At 40.3% G+C, this 19229-nt stretch overlaps 1 protein-coding gene across 1 annotated transcript; it reads right to left on the minus strand.

Annotated features, from left to right (window-relative positions):
* Nucleotides 1-7578: 7578 nt before the first annotated feature.
* On the minus strand, nt 7579-15585 carry eomesa (eomesodermin homolog a). The gene is made up of 6 exons (XM_036575574.1): nt 14509-15585; nt 13278-13432; nt 11444-11565; nt 9879-10037; nt 9701-9762; nt 7579-8795 (listed from the first exon to the last, which is right to left on the minus strand). Exons 1-6 carry the CDS (start codon nt 15303-15305, stop codon nt 8045-8047), a joined length of 2046 nt encoding a protein of 681 aa, XP_036431467.1. The 5' UTR covers nt 15306-15585; the 3' UTR covers nt 7579-8044.
* Between the last annotated feature and the right edge of the window lie 3644 nt (nt 15586-19229).

Raw genomic sequence — 19229 nt, forward strand, 5'->3', positions numbered from 1 at the left:
ATAAATGTAAACTTAGTCTTGTCATCCTGTACAAAACTAAAAGTTTTGATATACAATCCTAAAAAACATTTTATATATTGTGTGTATATTTTTTATTGCATGGTTTATTGCAACAATTGCATCATTACAATTAATGTTTATTTGCCAAGTTAAACATATCAAACTCAACAAAGTGTGTTCTCTGTAGATGATGACAAAATGCAATTTGACTGAGGGCGTTCAAACTTTTGCATATGACTGTATTGCAATCTGTATTCCAAATATATTGGTTTGTTTCAGCATTAAGTGTGCAAGCTGTCAATAAAAAAATACTAATAGACATAAACACAGTAAATATATATATAAAGTAGGAGGTGGGCAGGGCTACAATAAAAACATTATCACCCACCTAAGATGTGAGAATAGGACGAGTGTATATTCTAGTATATGGGAACAGAGATTATTTCAGAAAGGAACATGCTGTCAATCAACTGACCTGACTCAATCAACATATGTTCTTCTCTTTCACAAGCCCTCATAATCATGGATGTCTGTCTCCAAAACAAGAGAAATATTTTATCTTTTGTTATATTTTATGCCAAGGAAGCAAATAGTTACTTGACATAATATATGCAAATTTGAGTCCAAAAATGTCAACAGAGACCTAACTGTGATCCACAAACTCTGTTACAGTTTTCAGGAGTGATATATAACAGGTACAGATGGTGCTGGGTTTAAAAAAAGCAGCACACAGACAACACAAAAGACAAGAAAAATTGCTGTATCCTTTTTCTGCAGGCCTCCTAGTGGCCATTCTGCCAATGCAATGGAAATTGACTTGGATATTTTTAATTAATTCAATCAAATAAAATATTTGTTCCCATAACTCACTTATCAGACTAGAACTGTGTGTTAAATGTTGTAACTGTGTTGAGCTGCTAGTGAGCAAAGATTGCCGTGCTTTCTTGATATTAAAAATTGTGCAGAACTATCACAATGAAAATTCATGTTTAAACACAATAGAACACGTGTACCAATGGGGGACACCATGGGACGAAGATCATATGGTTCCAAATGCTGAATTCCTTACCATAATGGGTGACACTGTATGAAACAAATTATTTAGTGCCAGACTCTGGAATTATGTACCCCAACAGGGTATAGCAAAGGATTTAGGTCATTTAGTGCCAAAACTCTACCTCAGTGGGTTGCAACATGCAGGTTATTTCATACCAAACTCTGTAATTCTCCACCACACTAGCTTCCACCATAGGATAAACATCATTTAATGTCAAACTCTGGGATTCTTTACCCCAGTGTGTTATTTAGCTCTAAACTCTAGTGGATAACACCATAGGATAAAAGTTATTTAGTGTCAATCTCTAGAATGTACTCCAAAGGAGTAGACCAAAGGATGCAGGTCATTTTGTCTCAAACTCTAGAATTCTTTACTGCAAAGAGGCATACACCATAGGATATACATCATTTAGTGCAAAACTCTGAAATTCTAGTGGGTTACACTATAAGACACAAGTCATTTAGTGCAAAACTCTGACATTCTAGTGGGTTACACTATAAGACACAAGTCATTTAGTGCAAAACTCTGAAATTCTAGTGGGTTACACCATAGAACACAAGTCATTTAGTGCAAACTCTGAATTTCTAGTGGTTTACACCAAAGGACACAAGGCATTTAGTGCAACACTCTGAAATTCTAGTGGGTTATGCCATAGGACACAAGATATTTTGTGCAAAACTCTGAAATTCTAGTGGGTTACACCATAGAACACAAGTCATTTAGTGCAAAACTCTGAAATTCTAGAGGGCTACACCATAGGATACAAGTCATTTAGTGCAAAACTCTGAAATTCTAGAGGGCTACACCACAGGACACAAGGCATTTAGTGCCCAACTCTGAATTTCTAGTGGGTTACACCATAGAACACAAGTTATTTAGTGCAAAACTATGAAATTCTAGTGGGTTACACCATAGGATACCAGTCATTTAGTGCCAAACTCTGAAATTCTAGCAGGTTACAACATACGACACAGGACATTTAGTGCAAAACTCAGAAATTCTACTGGGTTAGACCAAGGGACATAAAAACATTTAGTGCGAAATTATCTACTCCATGGTATATGCCATGGCACCCACTTCATTTAGCTCCCAAAGAGGTTCTGAACACTAAAGTTTGACACTAAATGGCCAGCGTCCCATCGAGAATTTATTCTGAGAGTTTCATTGTACGTCACTGCCATGGCTGTTTGCTGCAGTTTAAATGACATTAAATCCTATGGAGTAAACAGCTGAGTGAGCACAGTGAGAGGTGAAGAGAGATGGAGAGAGATGGGGAGAGAGAGAGAAAAGTAGACTGTAAGACCCTACACTACACAGTGCTTCCTCTTTCAAAGTAACACCGGATCTGTCACGTCTCGTTACGTGGACGTGTCATATCAATAATAACTCTCTCTCTCTCTCTCTCTCTCTCTCTCTCTCTCTCTCCTGCTTTTACATGCACAGTTATGGTTGAAAACAGACGCAAGCCGTCCACAGAAACACTTATAACTGTTACAATCTTCTCACTTCGGTGGAACTGATAAAAAAAAGATATAACTGCTCAACTGTCAATGAAACCAGTCCAAAACACTTTGTCATGGCTCCAAAGTTAAAAAAAAAAACACTGATATAGTATTCTCAGCTGAGTGCAGGGTCACAGTCAAGTCAAACAGTGGATTTAATTTGTATGACAGTCATTGACCTATTGATTGGCTATTTAACGCAGTGTGAGGTGCAAAAAGAGTACCAAATGTTTCCGCTTACATTTTTTACCTCTGTTTTTATTGCGCAGTGTTCAGTGAAATGAAAAAAGGCCTTGTGGGAAATATTAGTGATAACGATTGACTCAAAGCAAATTTCGAACAACAAAAATATGTCTAAAATAATAGCACTGTGTATATTGTAGCCTGCAATTAAACACTCTGTACTCTCTCTCTCTCTTGCCCTCTCACTCTCTCTCGTTTACATTGGATGCCTTTTGGCATGTAGAGCGCAGTAAAAGAGTCTATTGATTACTGTGGTTGTCTTGCATGAATGACTGTTAACGTCTCAGAGCGTATTGACTTTGTTGTAGAAGCCGAGAAACGTCCTCCTCCCTGCTGTCCCTCACTCGTGTTTCTCTGCTCCAGCACAGGATCCGCTCGCTAAACGAGCAGGAAATCATTAAGCATCTACACAGGCCAAGATGGCTACCAGTGGAGGTTTCACACAGTGCTTTCATTTCAGTGTGTTAGGCTGGTTCATGATGCAGTTAACAAACTGCTGTTTCCACATACAGCACTGCACAAATACCGGAGACCACCCTTCGTTATTTTATTTTCAAAACTGATGTTCAGTAAAAATGATTCATTTAAAATATATATTTAACAGAACATTACACAAAAGACTAAACAACTAAATCTAATCTCAGCTGTGTGAGTCAGTGAGTCACTCTTTCCCTTTATTCCACCTTCCATTCTTTTCAGGAGACTCCCTTTCAGTTCCTCAAAGAATCTGCAGACACACCTCCAAAGTTCAGTCTTAGAATCTGGTTGATCATTTTCTGAAGTAATAAAACACATTCAGTGATGTTGAGGTCTGGACTCTGGGGTGGTCAGTCCATTGTTCAGCTTCTTTGTTTGATGTGTCCGTCTCCTTTTCTCAGTGAGGTTCTTCTTGACAGCTACACATCCTTTCAGACCCACAGCGCTGAGTCTTCTCACAGTGGAAGGATGGACAGAAACACCTGTGGATGTTTTCAGATCTGAAGCAGCTTGATTTTCTCCTCTCTCTCAGAGATGAAAGCTTTAAGTGCTGTTTATCTGATGGGGGCAGTTTTGGGGTCTACCAGCTCTTCCAGGTGGCTGTTAGGAGTCACATTTTCTCTGGAGCTTTTAATCAGTTTTTAAACTCCAGTTTTGGAAACTCTTGTTTTTTGTTTTACCTTCTCCATCCTCAAAGAAATCCTGGAATACCTTATATCTTCTCAGAAATATCTCCAGAGAAATCAGCTTGTATTTAAGTTAAGCTTTTCACAATGGACCAATCACATTCAATTGAGTTCCACATTTGGCCATTCTGCTCAGCTCCAGAAAACCTCTATGTTATTTAAGAAAAGGTGCCAGAAAGGGTTTATTGTCACAGAAGAACATTTGATGAACATCCACATAATGTAAAAGTTCTATACCAATTAAAAGATTTTCCTAGAACTGTATGTCTGAGCCAAGAACCCTTCTGGAACCTTTATTGTTAATAAGGAGTACAATCAAGACTACCTGGTTCATATACTAGTGCAAAAACATCCAATTTGAGGTGTTTAGAGGACCATAAAGAATTCTGATTCTGATTCTAACAGTTAGAGAGACAGATACATGAATAGACTGTAGATCTTACATAGCAACAGTAAGATGATGTAATGACACCTTTTTGTTATTTCTATGTGTCAGTGTTGTAAAAATTATTAATCTGTATAGTTGCTATTTATCATTCTGTCATTTTAATACTTCATTTTGCTTAATATTTTTTGCATATAGCCTGCAGTGTTTTATATTCTAGTGTAAAAGTCAAATTTCTGTATTGTTTAATTAAGTTAAGTTAATTTACAGTAAAGTAACCTAATTTTGTCTGATAGATAGATAGATAGATAGATAGATAGAGAGATAGATAGACTGATTGATATATTAATTGATTGATTTGGCCTTAAATGCCGAAACAAGAATGATACATCACTTTTACTGTTGTCATTTTTTTGAAATCAACTTTGTAGGCCAACACAAGAATATATAGGACAAGCAAAGCATGCAAGAACATACAATAAACACAATGCAAAATCAACAAAAATCAAACAACATAAAAAATTACCTGGGGGCACTCAGATAACTTAGACAGGTAGATAGATAGATAGATAGATAGATAGATAGATAGATAGCTTGTTCTCCTTTTAAACTAAAACGTATTTTGTTTGCCATTTTGTTGCCATCATTATTGAGCTGTACAGAAGATACTGCAGTGAAAACTGTAGCAGAAATGTTGTGATGCCCTTTTAGCCCTGTTTCCCCTAATACACACTCGTTTTAACCCCCTCCCCCTGATACACCCCTGTTTTTACCCTCTATCCCCCACCTCCCCCGATACACCCCTGTTTTTACCCTCTATCCCCTCCTCCCCCGATACACACCCCTTTTTGCCCTCCCTCCTTCCTCCTCCAGTCTCTTGCTGACAGGCAGCCAGGGAGGCCAGTGCCATCAGGAGCTCGGCATCATTAGAAGGTGTTAATTGGAGTTAGTCAGAGTCTTCGCTTTCTGTCAAGAGTCTGACAACAGAATTCATTAGACTTAAAAATACCAGACCATCAATTCAGCTCAAATGGGATTTACTGATGAGGAAAGACTATAAAAAAAAGTTTGAACAACACAGATTCAGAGCAGGCCTCAGGCTGAGCCCTGTTTTAAACACACTGTTTTTAATCATGCTTTTTGAATTGGAAGCTCATCACCAGCATGTTTTTTTGAAGCATCACACGGAGACATGAGGAATGTGAAAACACAAGGACAGAAGTGAACTGGTCTCAGTCTGGATCAGGATAAACTCAGAAGATCTTCAGCTTGACCTTAATGCACAGAAATAGCCACAGGTCTGAAGTCACGGCTTCCATCTGAGCCTCTATTTAATGTTGTCTAGGTTTCACATGCTGGTTGTGGGTTTAGTTTTCGTGGCTCCTCTTTTGTGTAATTCATGTTTCATTGCTTTTGCAGTGTATATAGCATAACCTTATGCAGCAATTTACCAGACCCAGATTAAACCTAAGCCTAGACTAAATGGGATCTTTAACGGTGAAACACCATAGGTGGGTTTCCCAAAGCGAGATTAAAGTTAAGCTTAGGATAAAAAGAATTTCCAATAGTGATTGACTATTGGTCCTGCAGTTTAGTCTGGGACTAGGTTTAACCATGCCTGGAAAACTAGTCCTATTGTTATTACAATTTAGTCCAAGTCTATGCTTAATTAGGGTTTGGGAAACTGGCCCCATTGGTATTAAGGTTTAGTCCAAGACCAAAGGTTAGTCAAAAAAAATGTAAAGACTGCAATTTAAATAAAGCCTTATTTACTTTTCCACGGTGTAAAAATGTATGCTGTTTCCAATACAATAATTTAATGTTTAATATGTCCAATAAACCCCCAATAGTAGTAACATTTATTTAATTTCTCAGATTATTTTAGTGCTTTTAGAATCTTGAATTAAAGCGAGTGCTATTTTTTATGCTTCTTTTGAGCACAAAGAAGTTTTGTGTACACCGCGAAACATCACTAAGCTGGTTGATTTAAGGTATTGAGTCCCCTGAAACGCTACTAATAAGTGACACCAACACAAACCCGCATTATGATGAGGCCTAATTGCACTGAGAAATTATCATGAGATCATATTTAGTTCAAACGATCCAGATTTGGCTTTTGCCTCACCACCAACCCTCGGGCTAGATTTCAAAAAGTCTAGATGACTAAATGTATATACACAGCCTGTAAGTTGTTGCCTGCGGTTGTTTACTTGTATAAATAAAATGTTAAACTCCTAACCATTAAAATAATCAGACAAACCTGATTCCGCGTCACACTGTGAGATCTGAGATGGATTGAGATGTGTGGGGTGTGAAACTGATCCGGTGAGCAGAGGGTTAAACAGCAGGTTTCAGCACGGAAACTCAGGAGACGTTTCTGAGATGTTTCTGCAGACGAGCGTTCGGGTGTGAAAGCCCCTCAGTTCGCTGCTGTGCTGAGTTATTGTCTATTTTTAATGATCGGTGAGGCTGCGCGCTCTTGTTTTAGAGAAATGAAGGCATCCTGCACCAGCGATGCATCTGAAACGGCATCTACTCCAGCAGCTTAAAGCCTTCTGCGTCTGTCCACCACTTCTGGCCCAATTACCACGACATGGAAAGGTGTTCAGAGCGAGACAAAGAGCGCACATCAAAACCAGAAGATAGTCAATGTTTATGAGCCTTATACATACGCAAGAAAACGTACTTTATAATTATTCATGAAGTAAATTCGATTTTTCGCAGGCAGAAAAATCTAAAATCAGTTTATTGCAGTCAGCTTCCGAAACAAAAAGGTACAAGACCGCGAAACCGATCTTAAAAGCCGGCCAAAATATTGGAAACACCAAAAATGAATCAAAATTGGTACATTCTGCGGTGAATCTTACGATTACAATCCGCCGAATAATCGAAATAAATAAATTAATTTTATTCAACCGAGAACAAACTACATTGACCCGAGTAACTGAAAAAAATGACTAAATAAGGAAAGTGCAAGAGCTAAATAAACTAGAGATGCGCATCTTTAAACAGAAGCACTACAAATGCAATAATGTGCAAAATCTATACTAAAATGAACTAAAAATAATTTAAAAACGAAACCTAAAAGCTGGTGGAAATGCGGTGAAATGTTCCCATTAAAAAGTTCCCAAAATAAAATGCGATGTCTGACATCATTGCGTCTTTTGTTAAACTTTCCTACCAAAAATAGATAAACAATTAAAAAAAACAAAACGAAGAGGACGTAAAAAAAGGTTTATGAAAAGCACATTTTATTACACATCTCATACCAGTGCCATGTAGACAATTTTATACAAGATACATCACAATCTAAAGTGCACAAATACTGTACAACCAGGGGATCTTAAATTAAAGGGGAGGAAAAAAATTCACATTGATTTTTTGATATATATAATATATATTTAAAAAAAAGATTAAAATCAGCTGAATGCTTTTAAAAAGATAAAAGAACCCCCCCTCCCCACAAAAAAAGAAAAAACCTCTCCCATCTTTCACAGAACTGAATCATCAACACCAAGTAGGAGCACATAGCTTTGGCACCTGCAGTTAAAAAGATATTTTAAAAATAAAAAGATAAACAAAAGTAAATTTAATCTTGGCAAAGCACTTTAAAATAACAGAGAGAGAGGGGCGAGAGAGACAGATAGAAAGAGAGAAAGAGAGAGAATATTAATGCATCAGGATGGCGTTTAGTTTAAGGGCTGGTGTAGAAGGCGTAGTAGCCCAGGCCTTTAGGATGCTCTTTGCTGTATTCCTCAGCACTCAGGTCCTCGCACTTTATAGTCGGAGATGCGTCCGTGCTGGACCCTCCGGGCGACAGGCGGCGTCTTTTACACACCATGGCGTAGTCGCTCGAGTCCACAGGCTTCAGCCCTGGGGTCGTCTCGAGCCCCCATGCTCCGCTGGTGCCCGCAGACCCCTCGTCCTGTAGCTTATCTTTAGCAGCCAGCGGGTCGTCCACGAAGGCCGGTGGGCTGGGCCTGGGAGACCAGGGCAGGCCAGTGGTCATCTTCCGTTGGTAGCTGGAGCTCCGGCTGGTGCCCCAGCCGGCCGCTGCCATGGAAGCAAAGGAGTCTGGGTAGTAGCCCAGGGCGTGGGGGCTTTGGAGAGGCAGGGGTTTGATTCCATAGGGCAGCAGGCTGGAGGCAGAGTAGTCGGTGTCATAGGTCAGGTCAAGCTTGGCTGAAGCGCCACCCTGCTGGACGAACCAGCGGCCTGCAGCAGAAGAGGCGGCAGAGTCATCGGCCTGTGGGGAGAGGAGGCCATTGGTCTGAGGGACGGCCCGCTCGCCCCCGTACAGGCGGTGGTTCTGCGGCAGGTTGTTGACGAACTGGTCCTGGAAGAATGGCTGCATGGCATAGCGAGCGCCTGGAACGATCTGGTGGGAACGAGGGGAGTCGGTGGGGGACGGGGTCAGCCGGTCACTCTCAGGAGCCGTGTACATCCTGAGAGAGAGAGAGAGAGAGAGAGAGAGTTATTGTGTGCTGATCTTACTGTTAGTATGTTATTTGATACAGTCATTCCAATAAAGCTATCTAGAACTAAACTGAGAGAGAGAGAGAGAGAGAGAGAGAGAGAGAGAGAGAGAGAGAGAGGACAAAGAAAAACAGAAAAAGGGGAATTAAAAAGAAAGAAAAAAGAAAACTAAGATAGAAAAAATGAGAAACAAAAGAAACAAAGAAGGGGATAGAAAGTAAGAGATGAAAGAAAAAGCACAAAAAAAAAGAGGGAAAGAGGAAAAAAGACTATAAAAACAGACAAAGAAGAGGGAAAGAAAAAACTGACAAAATAAAGAAAGAAAAGTGTGATGGAGAGGAAGACAATAAGATAAAACAACCAAAGAGAAAAAAAACAAGACAAAATGAGAAGAAAATAGGCAAAGCAAGAGAAGTGAAAAAAAGAAAGAAAAAACACAGAAAAGGACATGAAAAAAGAGAGATAAGAATAAAGACAGAGGCAAACAAAGACAAAAAGAGGAAAAAAGAGAGGGAAAAGAAAAATGATATAGAAAAAGATGAAAATAAAAAGAAATAGAAAAAAAGAGGGAGTGTGCTTCCTTCATATTTCTTAATTTCTGGGCAAATGATTATTAATACTTGAGCACTTAACATTAAAATATTTGTATTAAATATTTTAATTTGTATTTTTAATTAGAAATTGTTTTGAAGTGAATCAAACTGACTTGAATCAAATGAAAGTTTAATTGAAACCTGAAACTATAAAGATTTCAGAACCAATACAAAAGACAGTAATCAATTATTCATCCATAAACTAAACATAAAATACATGAGTATAACATGCTTTGCTGTAATTGTTGTTGACTGAGGCCTTCAGCCAATGAGACACTTACGAATCATAATTATCTCTGAAGCCTTTGGCGAAGGGGTTGTGGTCAATCTTCAACTGTGTGATCTAGACACAAAACAGAAGAACAGAACTTTTTTTCAAAAGCAGATGGCTATCGGGTCGAGAGAGGGGAAAAAAAAAGCAGAAGGAAGTGGAGGTGGTCAGTGGTGTTTTTCGCTTACATCTGTGTTCTGGTAAGCGGTGACCGCGATGAACTGGTTTTCTGGGAAGGTGAAGGTTTGAGTTTTAGCTTCAGTGCTCATGTCCTCCACGCCATCCTCGCTGACCTCCACAATGTGCAGCCTGGGCTGGTACTTATGGAGGGACTGCAGGACGATCATCTACACACAAGCAGAGGAACATGAATGACCACACATTGTTAGTAATTCTGATATGTTTAATGTGAATCCACTGCAGCTGTAGACCTGAACTGACCCTGAAGGGTAACTGTCAATAAGGGGCATCTTTACTGTCAATGATATGCAGGAAGACATACACACATGCACACAAAGCTGGTAGCTGTGCAAAGGCTGCAGGCCGGATCGGATGCTGCAACACAAAGGCAGATAGACACACTCTTTGAGGTGTCAAACCACCACGGAAGGCCAGAGCTAAGAGTGATGACGTGCAGACTTCAACCAGAACGTACACTATCACCTCAACCCTGCACACCCCCCCCATCACCCACCAAACTGCTCTTATCCTTTCATAAAGTCAACGTTAATGCAAGATAGTGGCCTCAAAATGTCTACTTCACTGAAACTCCAGCAGTGGCACCAACACAAATCCAGATTATGAAGATCTCGACTACACTGAGGGCCCATTATTAAGTCTAAACCTGGACACCACACTCTCAGAAATAAAGGTAGTAAACTCTTACTGGGGCAGCTCCCATCTTGTCACTGGGATGGTACCCTTAAGGGACCATTTCAGTACCTTTATCCACTGAAATCGACTGAAATGATATTTTCTAAGCTGAACTGACTCCTCACACCCCGTCTCGTCTCCAGGCTTTTTATTTTACTGTTATTCATTTTAGGTTATGAAAAAGGTACAAATACAAACTTTTCACCTGGAAAAACATATTTAAGGTTCACAATCAGACCTTAAAACCACTGTTGTACATTTGAGGGAACATTTACATTGTTTGTACCTTGATGAACAAAAAAAATGTACCTGCTCAGAACCTTTATTTCTAACAGTGTATGTTAGTGGCTACTAAAGCTTCTCAGAAGCAGTTTGGTGTTAAGGGAGTCTTAGCTGTTGGAGAACCTTCCAGAATGTTCCTCCCTCTAGCAGCTTCAGTCACTTCAAAAGCTCTAGGGGTCATTTCACAAAGCAGAGTCTCTCATTCATATTTCTCATAACTTAAGCCTAAAGTCAAGCCTGTCCAATCCTTGCTTTGGGTTTCAGCATCCCTTATGAAAAAGATCTACAGGACCTTCTGCAAAATCCTCAAAAAAATCTTGTAGTAAATTAATAAAATTCCTACAGGATGCTAGATAGATTACAGATTACAAAAGTATTGAATATAAATCAATATAAGTGCATACAGGATCTTAGTTTTACTGTAGATCTCCTTGTAAGGCTTTACTGAGAAACTGTGTCGCCCAGGTTACTTGGTAGACCTGGTCTAGCTTTGTGACCGTAAATGTGAACATGCTCTTCTTGAAGCTTTGCAGTAAAAGTTCTCCTACACATTTCACACTGTGCGAGGTTCCTTCACACCACCGCTCGAGGTGTTTACCTGGGTGTTGTTGTTGTTTGCTCCTTTGTTGTTGGTCAGTTTCAGCTTGCTAAAGGAGATCTCCTGCCTCATCCAGTGAGCCCCCGTGTTTGGAGATTCAGGGTGGACATACATTTTGTTCCCTGGAAGAACACAAGAAAATGAAACCAAGATCAGACAGTTAAATTGAACCAAATAAAACGAAGACAAGTCCAATAGGTTACAGAAAGCATCAACAGTGGTGGAGTAGTTAGCTTTCTCTTCTTTCTTTTTCTTTTTTATAAATCGTGACAGCGTCTCTGCCTGTCCTGAATGATAAATAAATGAGAGAAATTCACACTTCCAGCCTACGCAGGTTGAGACACTCTGCTTTGCAAAATACTTCTCCAGCAAGAAAAGACCGCCAGCAATAATGATTCATTTAATTAAGCAGTCTGAATAATAAAGTCAAACAAAAAAACACATTCGTTTTAATCGTTCATTTAAATCATTGAGTTAGGGCAAACTGTGCAAGTGTGTAAGTGGGAAAGTTGGCTTGTGCTCATTTGAGAAAGTGATGCTACAAACTCCTTAGTATTCAATCTTTACAATTTTCTAAATGGAATAAAAATGTATTTCGTACTAAAACGTCAGTATTTTTTCTGTATGTCTCAAAAATTTGTTATTTCATCTTAATTTTCTGTCATGTATTGTATTTCCAACAACTGCATGTCTTGTCTTATTGCGCACACTCAATTTCTTAATTTCCAAATTTAGCATTAAATTTAATTAATGCACGGCAAACATGCTGAACCCCTAAGAAAACAAAATTTAAATTACACTTAACGAATTAATCATGAACACAGTGTCAGACAAACACCTTCAACTGTCGCTCCATTCACACTTCACTAGACACCGTTTGAAACCAATTTCAAACGGGATATAATAACCACAAAATAGGTAACACTGCTTAAACACACAATTAAAGAGGCGCCCAATCTCTTCAGGTTGCTACATCTTTATCCTTGGTGTCAAGTTGGGAGCAATTGTAAACCTCCAGAAAATGATTACAATTTAAATTATTATCCAAGTTTTTCAGTGGCCAAGAAACGAAAATTAATCATTTATTTAGCGACGTTAAACACTAAATGGGATCAAACTGAGCACAAAGATAATAGGAGGGTAAAGCTTTGGAGAATGCATACTGCTTTGGCACCTTCCATTCATATCACTTTCATTTTTAGAGTTTCGTATTTCACGCACATTTTATTTTATGCGTCAACAGTAAAAATGAAAGCAGATAAAATGATCCGCAAAGCAAGACAAAAAATGAAGTCAGTGTGAGATCTCACTACAGCCAGTGTCCGCGCTGCTGGACAATCACTTCATTCATCATTCAGAATGTAGAGTACGTTCACCACTTTTAAAGCATCTTAATAAAAACTTTAAAATAATAAAAATAGCGTATGTTTGAAATTTTACATTGCGGTAATAATTGCATGTATTTATTTAGTGTTGACACCGAAAAAAAGTGCATGTAGGCAGTCTGCATCTTTTCATCTCTCTGAGACGCCTTTCAAACAACAACCCTGAACACTCTTCACCTCAAACACACACGAAAGCGCGCGCTCATAACTGCTCCGTTTTCACACACACGGCTGAGTTTAAAGCGCTTGAAAATCACACCCCGAAACGGGCCGCTATTGGAGAGGTTTCCCTTCACACTAGGGCTCACGCGCAGGCTCTTTCTGCTGCATGAGGCGTTTGGAAAGTGTTCAAACGGTCACGTTTCGAGCCTCTTTGTTTCAAAAGTGAAAAAGTGCATAATTAGTGCAAATGGTGTTCCAGCTTGAACGCGCGTGTACGGCCCGCTCACCCTGCATGTTGTTGTCCGCTTTGCCGCAGGTCACCCATTTGCCCCCTTGGAAGCGCCAATGGTTGGGGTCCGCGAGGACGATCTCCACGAAGACGTTATAGTGCGCGGTCAGGCTCAGGCCGGTGATGTTGAAGCTTAGGAAGGGAAACATGCGCCTGTACACGCGTAAGAAGAGAAAAACAACAACAACAACAACAAAAAAGAAAACACAGTAAATACAACCTTCAACATACAAGTTTTAAATTATTTCAATATTTCAGAATGAAAAATATCAAAAGAAATAGAAATTTCACAATCTAAAGCCATCAAATGTTTTCGAATTGTACCTGAACTCATTATAACAATTTTTAAATACTACTACTATACTACTAATAATAATAATAATAAAAACAAGAAGAAAAAGAAGAAAAATAAATGCATTTATATACACGTTGTTTGTTGTGATAATTTCTATGTTATTCTTGGAGATAAATAAAGCGGCTGGGAGATAACCTGCTGTTATACTTAAGCACTTTCGGTTTCTTTGCATTCATAAAATTGAATTGAGGTTTTTTTTTTTTTTTTGCATGCATGCATGCATGCTTCGTTATAAAAGCGTATATATTGTGTATATATATATATATATATATATATATATATACACAAACATGTCATTTACTAAATGCAAGAAAGAGAAAATTGCCTTATGTTTAGATGCAATGATGTTTACAAACATTGTCATTCATTCAGTCCAGTCATTCTGCACTCAGAAACACGGTTTGTTTTGTATGCTTTTGTATTTGGGGCCAGTCTTGTTGTGTGTGCGCACATATTTGTTACATGCATAAACAAAAATCACGGCTTAATTATCTGTATATTTGGAAACGAGGGTACAGTTATGCATTTATGTCAGAATCTATTTTTACTGACAGGAAGCACCGTGATATCAACTTATGCGGTTATGACTGAATTTTCATGCAAGAAAACTGTTTAGGCTTTTATGTTTGCATGGCACGCGCAGGCCTGTGCAATTATGTTGGAAAACATTCACCTTTTTTTCAAACGGAATTGCTTTTGCATGCACTAGCCGCATATAATTTTGCGGTTACATCAGTGCTACAATGCGGTAGTATTTATTCGTTTGCACGCTCTTTTTTAACGCATGCAAATTTGCGTGCAAACGAATAACAGTGTATTTGGACGCATTTGTGTGCGTGCATTTGTTCGCCCTGCCTCTGAGCGCGCGCCTCACCTGCCCTGCTTGGTGATGATCATCTCGGTCTGGTGCCTGTGGAACTTGAGCCACAGCGGCCTGTTGCAGAGATACACCTGCGCCCGCTGAGCCCCAGGGTAGGAAGGGTACAGGCACGCGGGACCCTGCGCGTGCGCGAACTGGTAACCGGCGGCCGCCGCGGCGGCAGCGGCAGCGTGTGGCGGCGGGAACTGGCCTCGGCTCGCGCACACGGAAGATGGGAAGCCGGAGACCGCGTGAGGGGGCAGCGGCACGGGGCCGTAGTGGAGCGAGGATGATGACGTGGAGGAGGACGACGATGACGAGGAGGACGAGGAGTAACGGGACGGCGCGCTCGAGCCGCCGTAGCACGCGCCACCGGCGGCCCCGGCGACCCCCTGCGCGCCACCGCCGCCGTAGGGGAAGAGCGAGCAGCTGACCGGATCCTGCGCGCCGAAGTACAGCAGCTCTTCCGCGCCGTAGCGCCTTATGGGTAGCACGTCTTGCCCCGCGTCCTGCTCTGGGCCCTGCTCGCGCGCCGCCGCCGCTGCGCTGGAGCTGCCGCCGCCGCTGTTGCTGGTGGTGTTGCTGGATGGAGGGGGGCTCCTCGCGCCCTGCTCGCCGTCTGTGGCCCCGCCGCCTCCTCCTCCGCCGCTCCCGCCGTACTTCTTGCCGGTGTCCGGTTCGTCTGGACTGGCCGAAGCGGACGCAGCGCTGTCCGAGGAAGAGAGAGGGGGGTAGAAGGGCTTGGGCAGGGGCAGCGGAAGGGGCACGGGACCCCCACCCGCCCCTGCAGCCACCAGACTCTCCAACTGCATCGCTGAGGGGAGTAAAGTTAAAATTTTACAATCTTTCTCTTTTTGTTCTTGGTGAAAAATTGCGCACCAGGAGCGCAGCGCACCACTCCGTCACGCACACGCGCGCGCGCGCCTGGGGAGTAGCAGAACGTGAGATGTTGCCCCCCTCTCAGTCCTGCACCTCTTCTCTTTCCTTCTTTCTCTGTTTGGACCCAATAAGAACTAAAGAGAAAGTTTGGAGTGCACTTTCGCTCTTCTCTGTCCTCTCTCTCCGCTGCGGGTCTTGGCTTTTCTAGCGCTTTTCTGGCTCGTGTTGGACAGAGAGGTGTTTCAGGGGCGTTTATATATGCACGCGCTGCCAGCACGAGTGGGAGGAGCCTCGGAGGGATTCCGCCTCTCTGCACCGCCTCTCTGCGCCGCTATTGGAGGAAAAAAAGAATAGAGTAAGTAAATAAATAAATACAGTCAACAGTCCAGCGCTTTGAGCTGCTCGATGGAAAAACAATGTAGTTTCAGAAACTGATTATTTTTGTTTTTTAATAGTAATTTTCTTAGAGGAGTTTGTGAGGTTGCCCTGAAACCTCAGCAACAAACAAACAAACATACATACACACACACACACATTCTCGAAGGCCGCAAATCAGCCAAACACACACACGTGCGCGTGTAAATCAAAAAGAAAAACAATGAAGACTGATTTCAGGTTCAAAACACAATCAAACCCTCAGCAGCTACAAATCTAGCCCATAATACTCCCAACACTGACCTCCTACAGCGGCCTGGAGGGCTCGGGCATGAAGGATCGAGTGTGTTGTGCGCGCGCGAGGGGGGCTAAGGTGTAAAAAAAACGCGCTCACACACTCTTTCTGCTTTCTCCTCCTGATTCGGTAATCATTCGCAGCACGTGCGCCACACGGGCGCGGCGCGTCACGGTTCCGGTTCACGCACTACTGTCCCCGCCCCTGACCTGACCCCCCCACCTCCTCCTTCGCGAGACCTACCGGGGCAGGTAGGTCAATTTAAATAAACAAATAATTCCATAAAAACAAAATTAATTAATACATAAAAACAAACCGACAGAATTTTAACGAAATGTAGAATCATGAATTTAAAAATTATTCTTTAAAATAAAACTTTTTTCACGGCTCTGTTTTTATAGAACAGAGTAAAGTGTGTTCCAAAAAAAAGCACAAAAAAATATGCATTAAAGTGTAAATTTACTTATGATGTTAAAATTTGTAAATTTATTTAATGATTTAATTACGCGTTGGCAAAAAAATAGAGAGCATATGAAAAAAGAAAAGTCATAAGTGATGCATAGCGCGACAGTTTGAAATCAGACAGAGGGGAAAATAATAAAAAAAAATAGAATAAATAAATAATATTAATAATTTGAAATTGAATAAATAAAGTACGCTGTTTTGGGCTGGAGATTTAGCACAACACTAAACACCGGAGAGAAAATACGGTAATGATGATGATGATGATGATGATGATGATGATGACGAAGAAAAACATGACAGCGCGAGCGCACAAAATCATTTAAATCGGCCCCAGAAAACCGTCTCGGGCTCTAAACGGAGGAGTAAAGAAGTCCAGAGTGCAGCGGTGATCTCATCCTCTCTTCACTGATGAGCTCCATGTAAAGTATACATTTTTATATTTTTTTATATTTCCAGCCTTGTTGGACTCGTTTCTCGGAGCCGAGAGGAAAAGAGTGACGCTAATAAAACGCGCACGAACGAACAAAAACACTCACACTGACGCTTAAAAACACAATCAGGAAAAATTAAAATAAAAGAGAAACACGGTCTGAATCATTTCAGCCGTTATTCATAACAGTGGATCATTTACAGCACGTGAGAGAAAACGCAGCTAAAAATTATCAGGCAAGAAGAGTTTAATCGTTTCATAATTAATATTAATTAAAACAATAACAGTGAAATTCTATTATTAATAAAGGTTAAACGGTGAAGTGTCGCTGCTGATAGAACTCCAACTACTGACAGATGATGGAATTACACCTAAATTAAACACCACACACAAACACACGCGCGCTCATCAGCAACCACACAAACACATACACCACACACACGCTCAGTCACGAGCACCCTAATTTAATTCATTATTTAATTCTGTATTCAACTAATAAGTAAATAAATATCTGCAAGAAATAGTGTTTCGTCTTCTCAGTCTTTAGATTGTGGATGCAGAAATGCGCGAGCAGAATCTGAGCCAAACACACGCACTGGTGTGTGTGTGTGCGCGTCCACGCGCGCTGAGGGATGATTATGCGTTCTCACCTGACAGCGCGCGGTCCCGAGTGCCGTGTAGTTTTTTAGAGTGTGAGATTCTCCATGATGAGCTCCAGCGACAGAGCACGAGAGAGAGAGAGAAAGAGAGAGAGAGAGCGAGAACAGTATTGAAATATCTACACCTCCAAACATCTCCAAAAATCTACATCTACAAATATCTACACCTCCAAACATCTCCAAAAATCTACATCTACAAACATCTACATCTACAAACATCTCCAAAGATCTACATCTACAAACATCTACACATCCAAACATCTCCAAAGATCTACATCTACAAACATCTACACATCCAAACATCTCCAAAGATCTACATCTACAAACATCTACACATCCAAACATCTCCAAAGACCTACATCTACAAATATCTACACATCCAAACATCTCCAAACGTCTACGCATGCCCAGTAATACCCACTCTGAAGTCTTCAGTTTTATTACAAGACAAGTCAAGTTTATTTATGTATAACTCCCACACAAAGGTCATTCAAACTGCTTTACGTACACAAATAAAAACGTCACATTTCACTGCGACTGTGATGGTAAAACAGCAATTAAACAAAAATAAAATATCATTTGAAATATAAAAATAAAGACAATGCTTTAAAAAAATAAAAAATATTTAAAAAATTTTAAAACATTAAAAATAATTTAAAATTCATTATATCGTATTTCCAGACCCCATACAAGCTGAAGCATACACTCTATTACGCCCCTGCCAGCTTTTACTGTATGAAGAAAGATGTGAAAAGAAGATAAGCTAAAATATTAGAGCAAGTGATAGGCTGTTCTGAGTATTTACAGTGATTTAAACTGTGTTCATATTAAAGCACATGCTTCACATTTACTCCTGTATGACTGTGTGTTTAAAAGATTTCATTTGATTGTATGTGCATCTATGTGTAGTTTATGTGTATGTGTACTGTATATGTCAGTGGTGGAGGCGGAAATTTCATTTTTGGGGGGTCCTGGTTACGGGCTGAGGGGGTCAACCAGTACTTATCATGCCCCAGAGTCATCACCATAGTGATGTGATACCTACCACTAGCCCACTTCATTATCTGTTAACCACACTCTTTTATTCACTCAAGGTGGAAACCTTAACATTGCATTTAACTGTTAGAAATGGCCAATTTGACACTCTAAGAAATAAGGTACTAAACTGTCAGTGAGGTTGACCCCTCAAGTAACTGGCGTGGTACCATCAAGGGTAGGCCCTCAGTACCTTCAGTTAGGAAACATAATTGGACCATATTCAATTGCAATTAATTTTTTAATGTTGCATTGATTCCATACACCTTGTCTTTTATTGTATGTTTCTGTTTTTAAAATGATGGGGTATGAAATACTATATCTATGCAGATTTTCTCTGGGAAAGTAAATGTAGTGTCCCTTTAAATCATATTTAGGGTACAAAATTGGAACTTCAAACATCTACATCTTCAAACATACACCTTTCCAGACACATCTGGATCTTAAGACTATTATTGTACCTTTCAGAGTACATTTCCATTGTGTGTACCTTGGTGTACAAAATGTATTTGTAAACTTAGCTCGTGTTCTCTAAGGAAAAAAGACACTGCTATCCCACACACTGTCAGAAAGAAAGATTCTGTGCAGGTACATTTTT

The sequence above is a fragment of the Colossoma macropomum genome, unplaced genomic scaffold, assembly GCF_904425465.1.
Source record: "Colossoma macropomum unplaced genomic scaffold, Colossoma_macropomum, whole genome shotgun sequence".
Classification (NCBI taxonomy): domain Eukaryota; kingdom Metazoa; phylum Chordata; class Actinopteri; order Characiformes; family Serrasalmidae; genus Colossoma; species Colossoma macropomum.

What these genes read in the sequence shown, in the direction of transcription:
- eomesa (XM_036575574.1), bottom strand. Translation starts at nt 15,305, where the DNA reads ATGCAGTTGGAGAGTCTGGTGGCTGCAGGGGCGGGTGGGGGTCCCGTG. An exon ending in ATCATCACCAAGCAGGGCAG is followed by an intron (nt 13,433 to 14,508) that starts GTGAGGCGCGCG and finishes ACGCGTGTACAG; the next exon opens with GCGCATGTTTCCCTTCCTAA. An exon ending in AGCGGACAACAACATGCAGG is followed by an intron (nt 11,566 to 13,277) that starts GTGAGCGGGCCG and finishes GTGTTCTTCCAG; the next exon opens with GGAACAAAATGTATGTCCAC.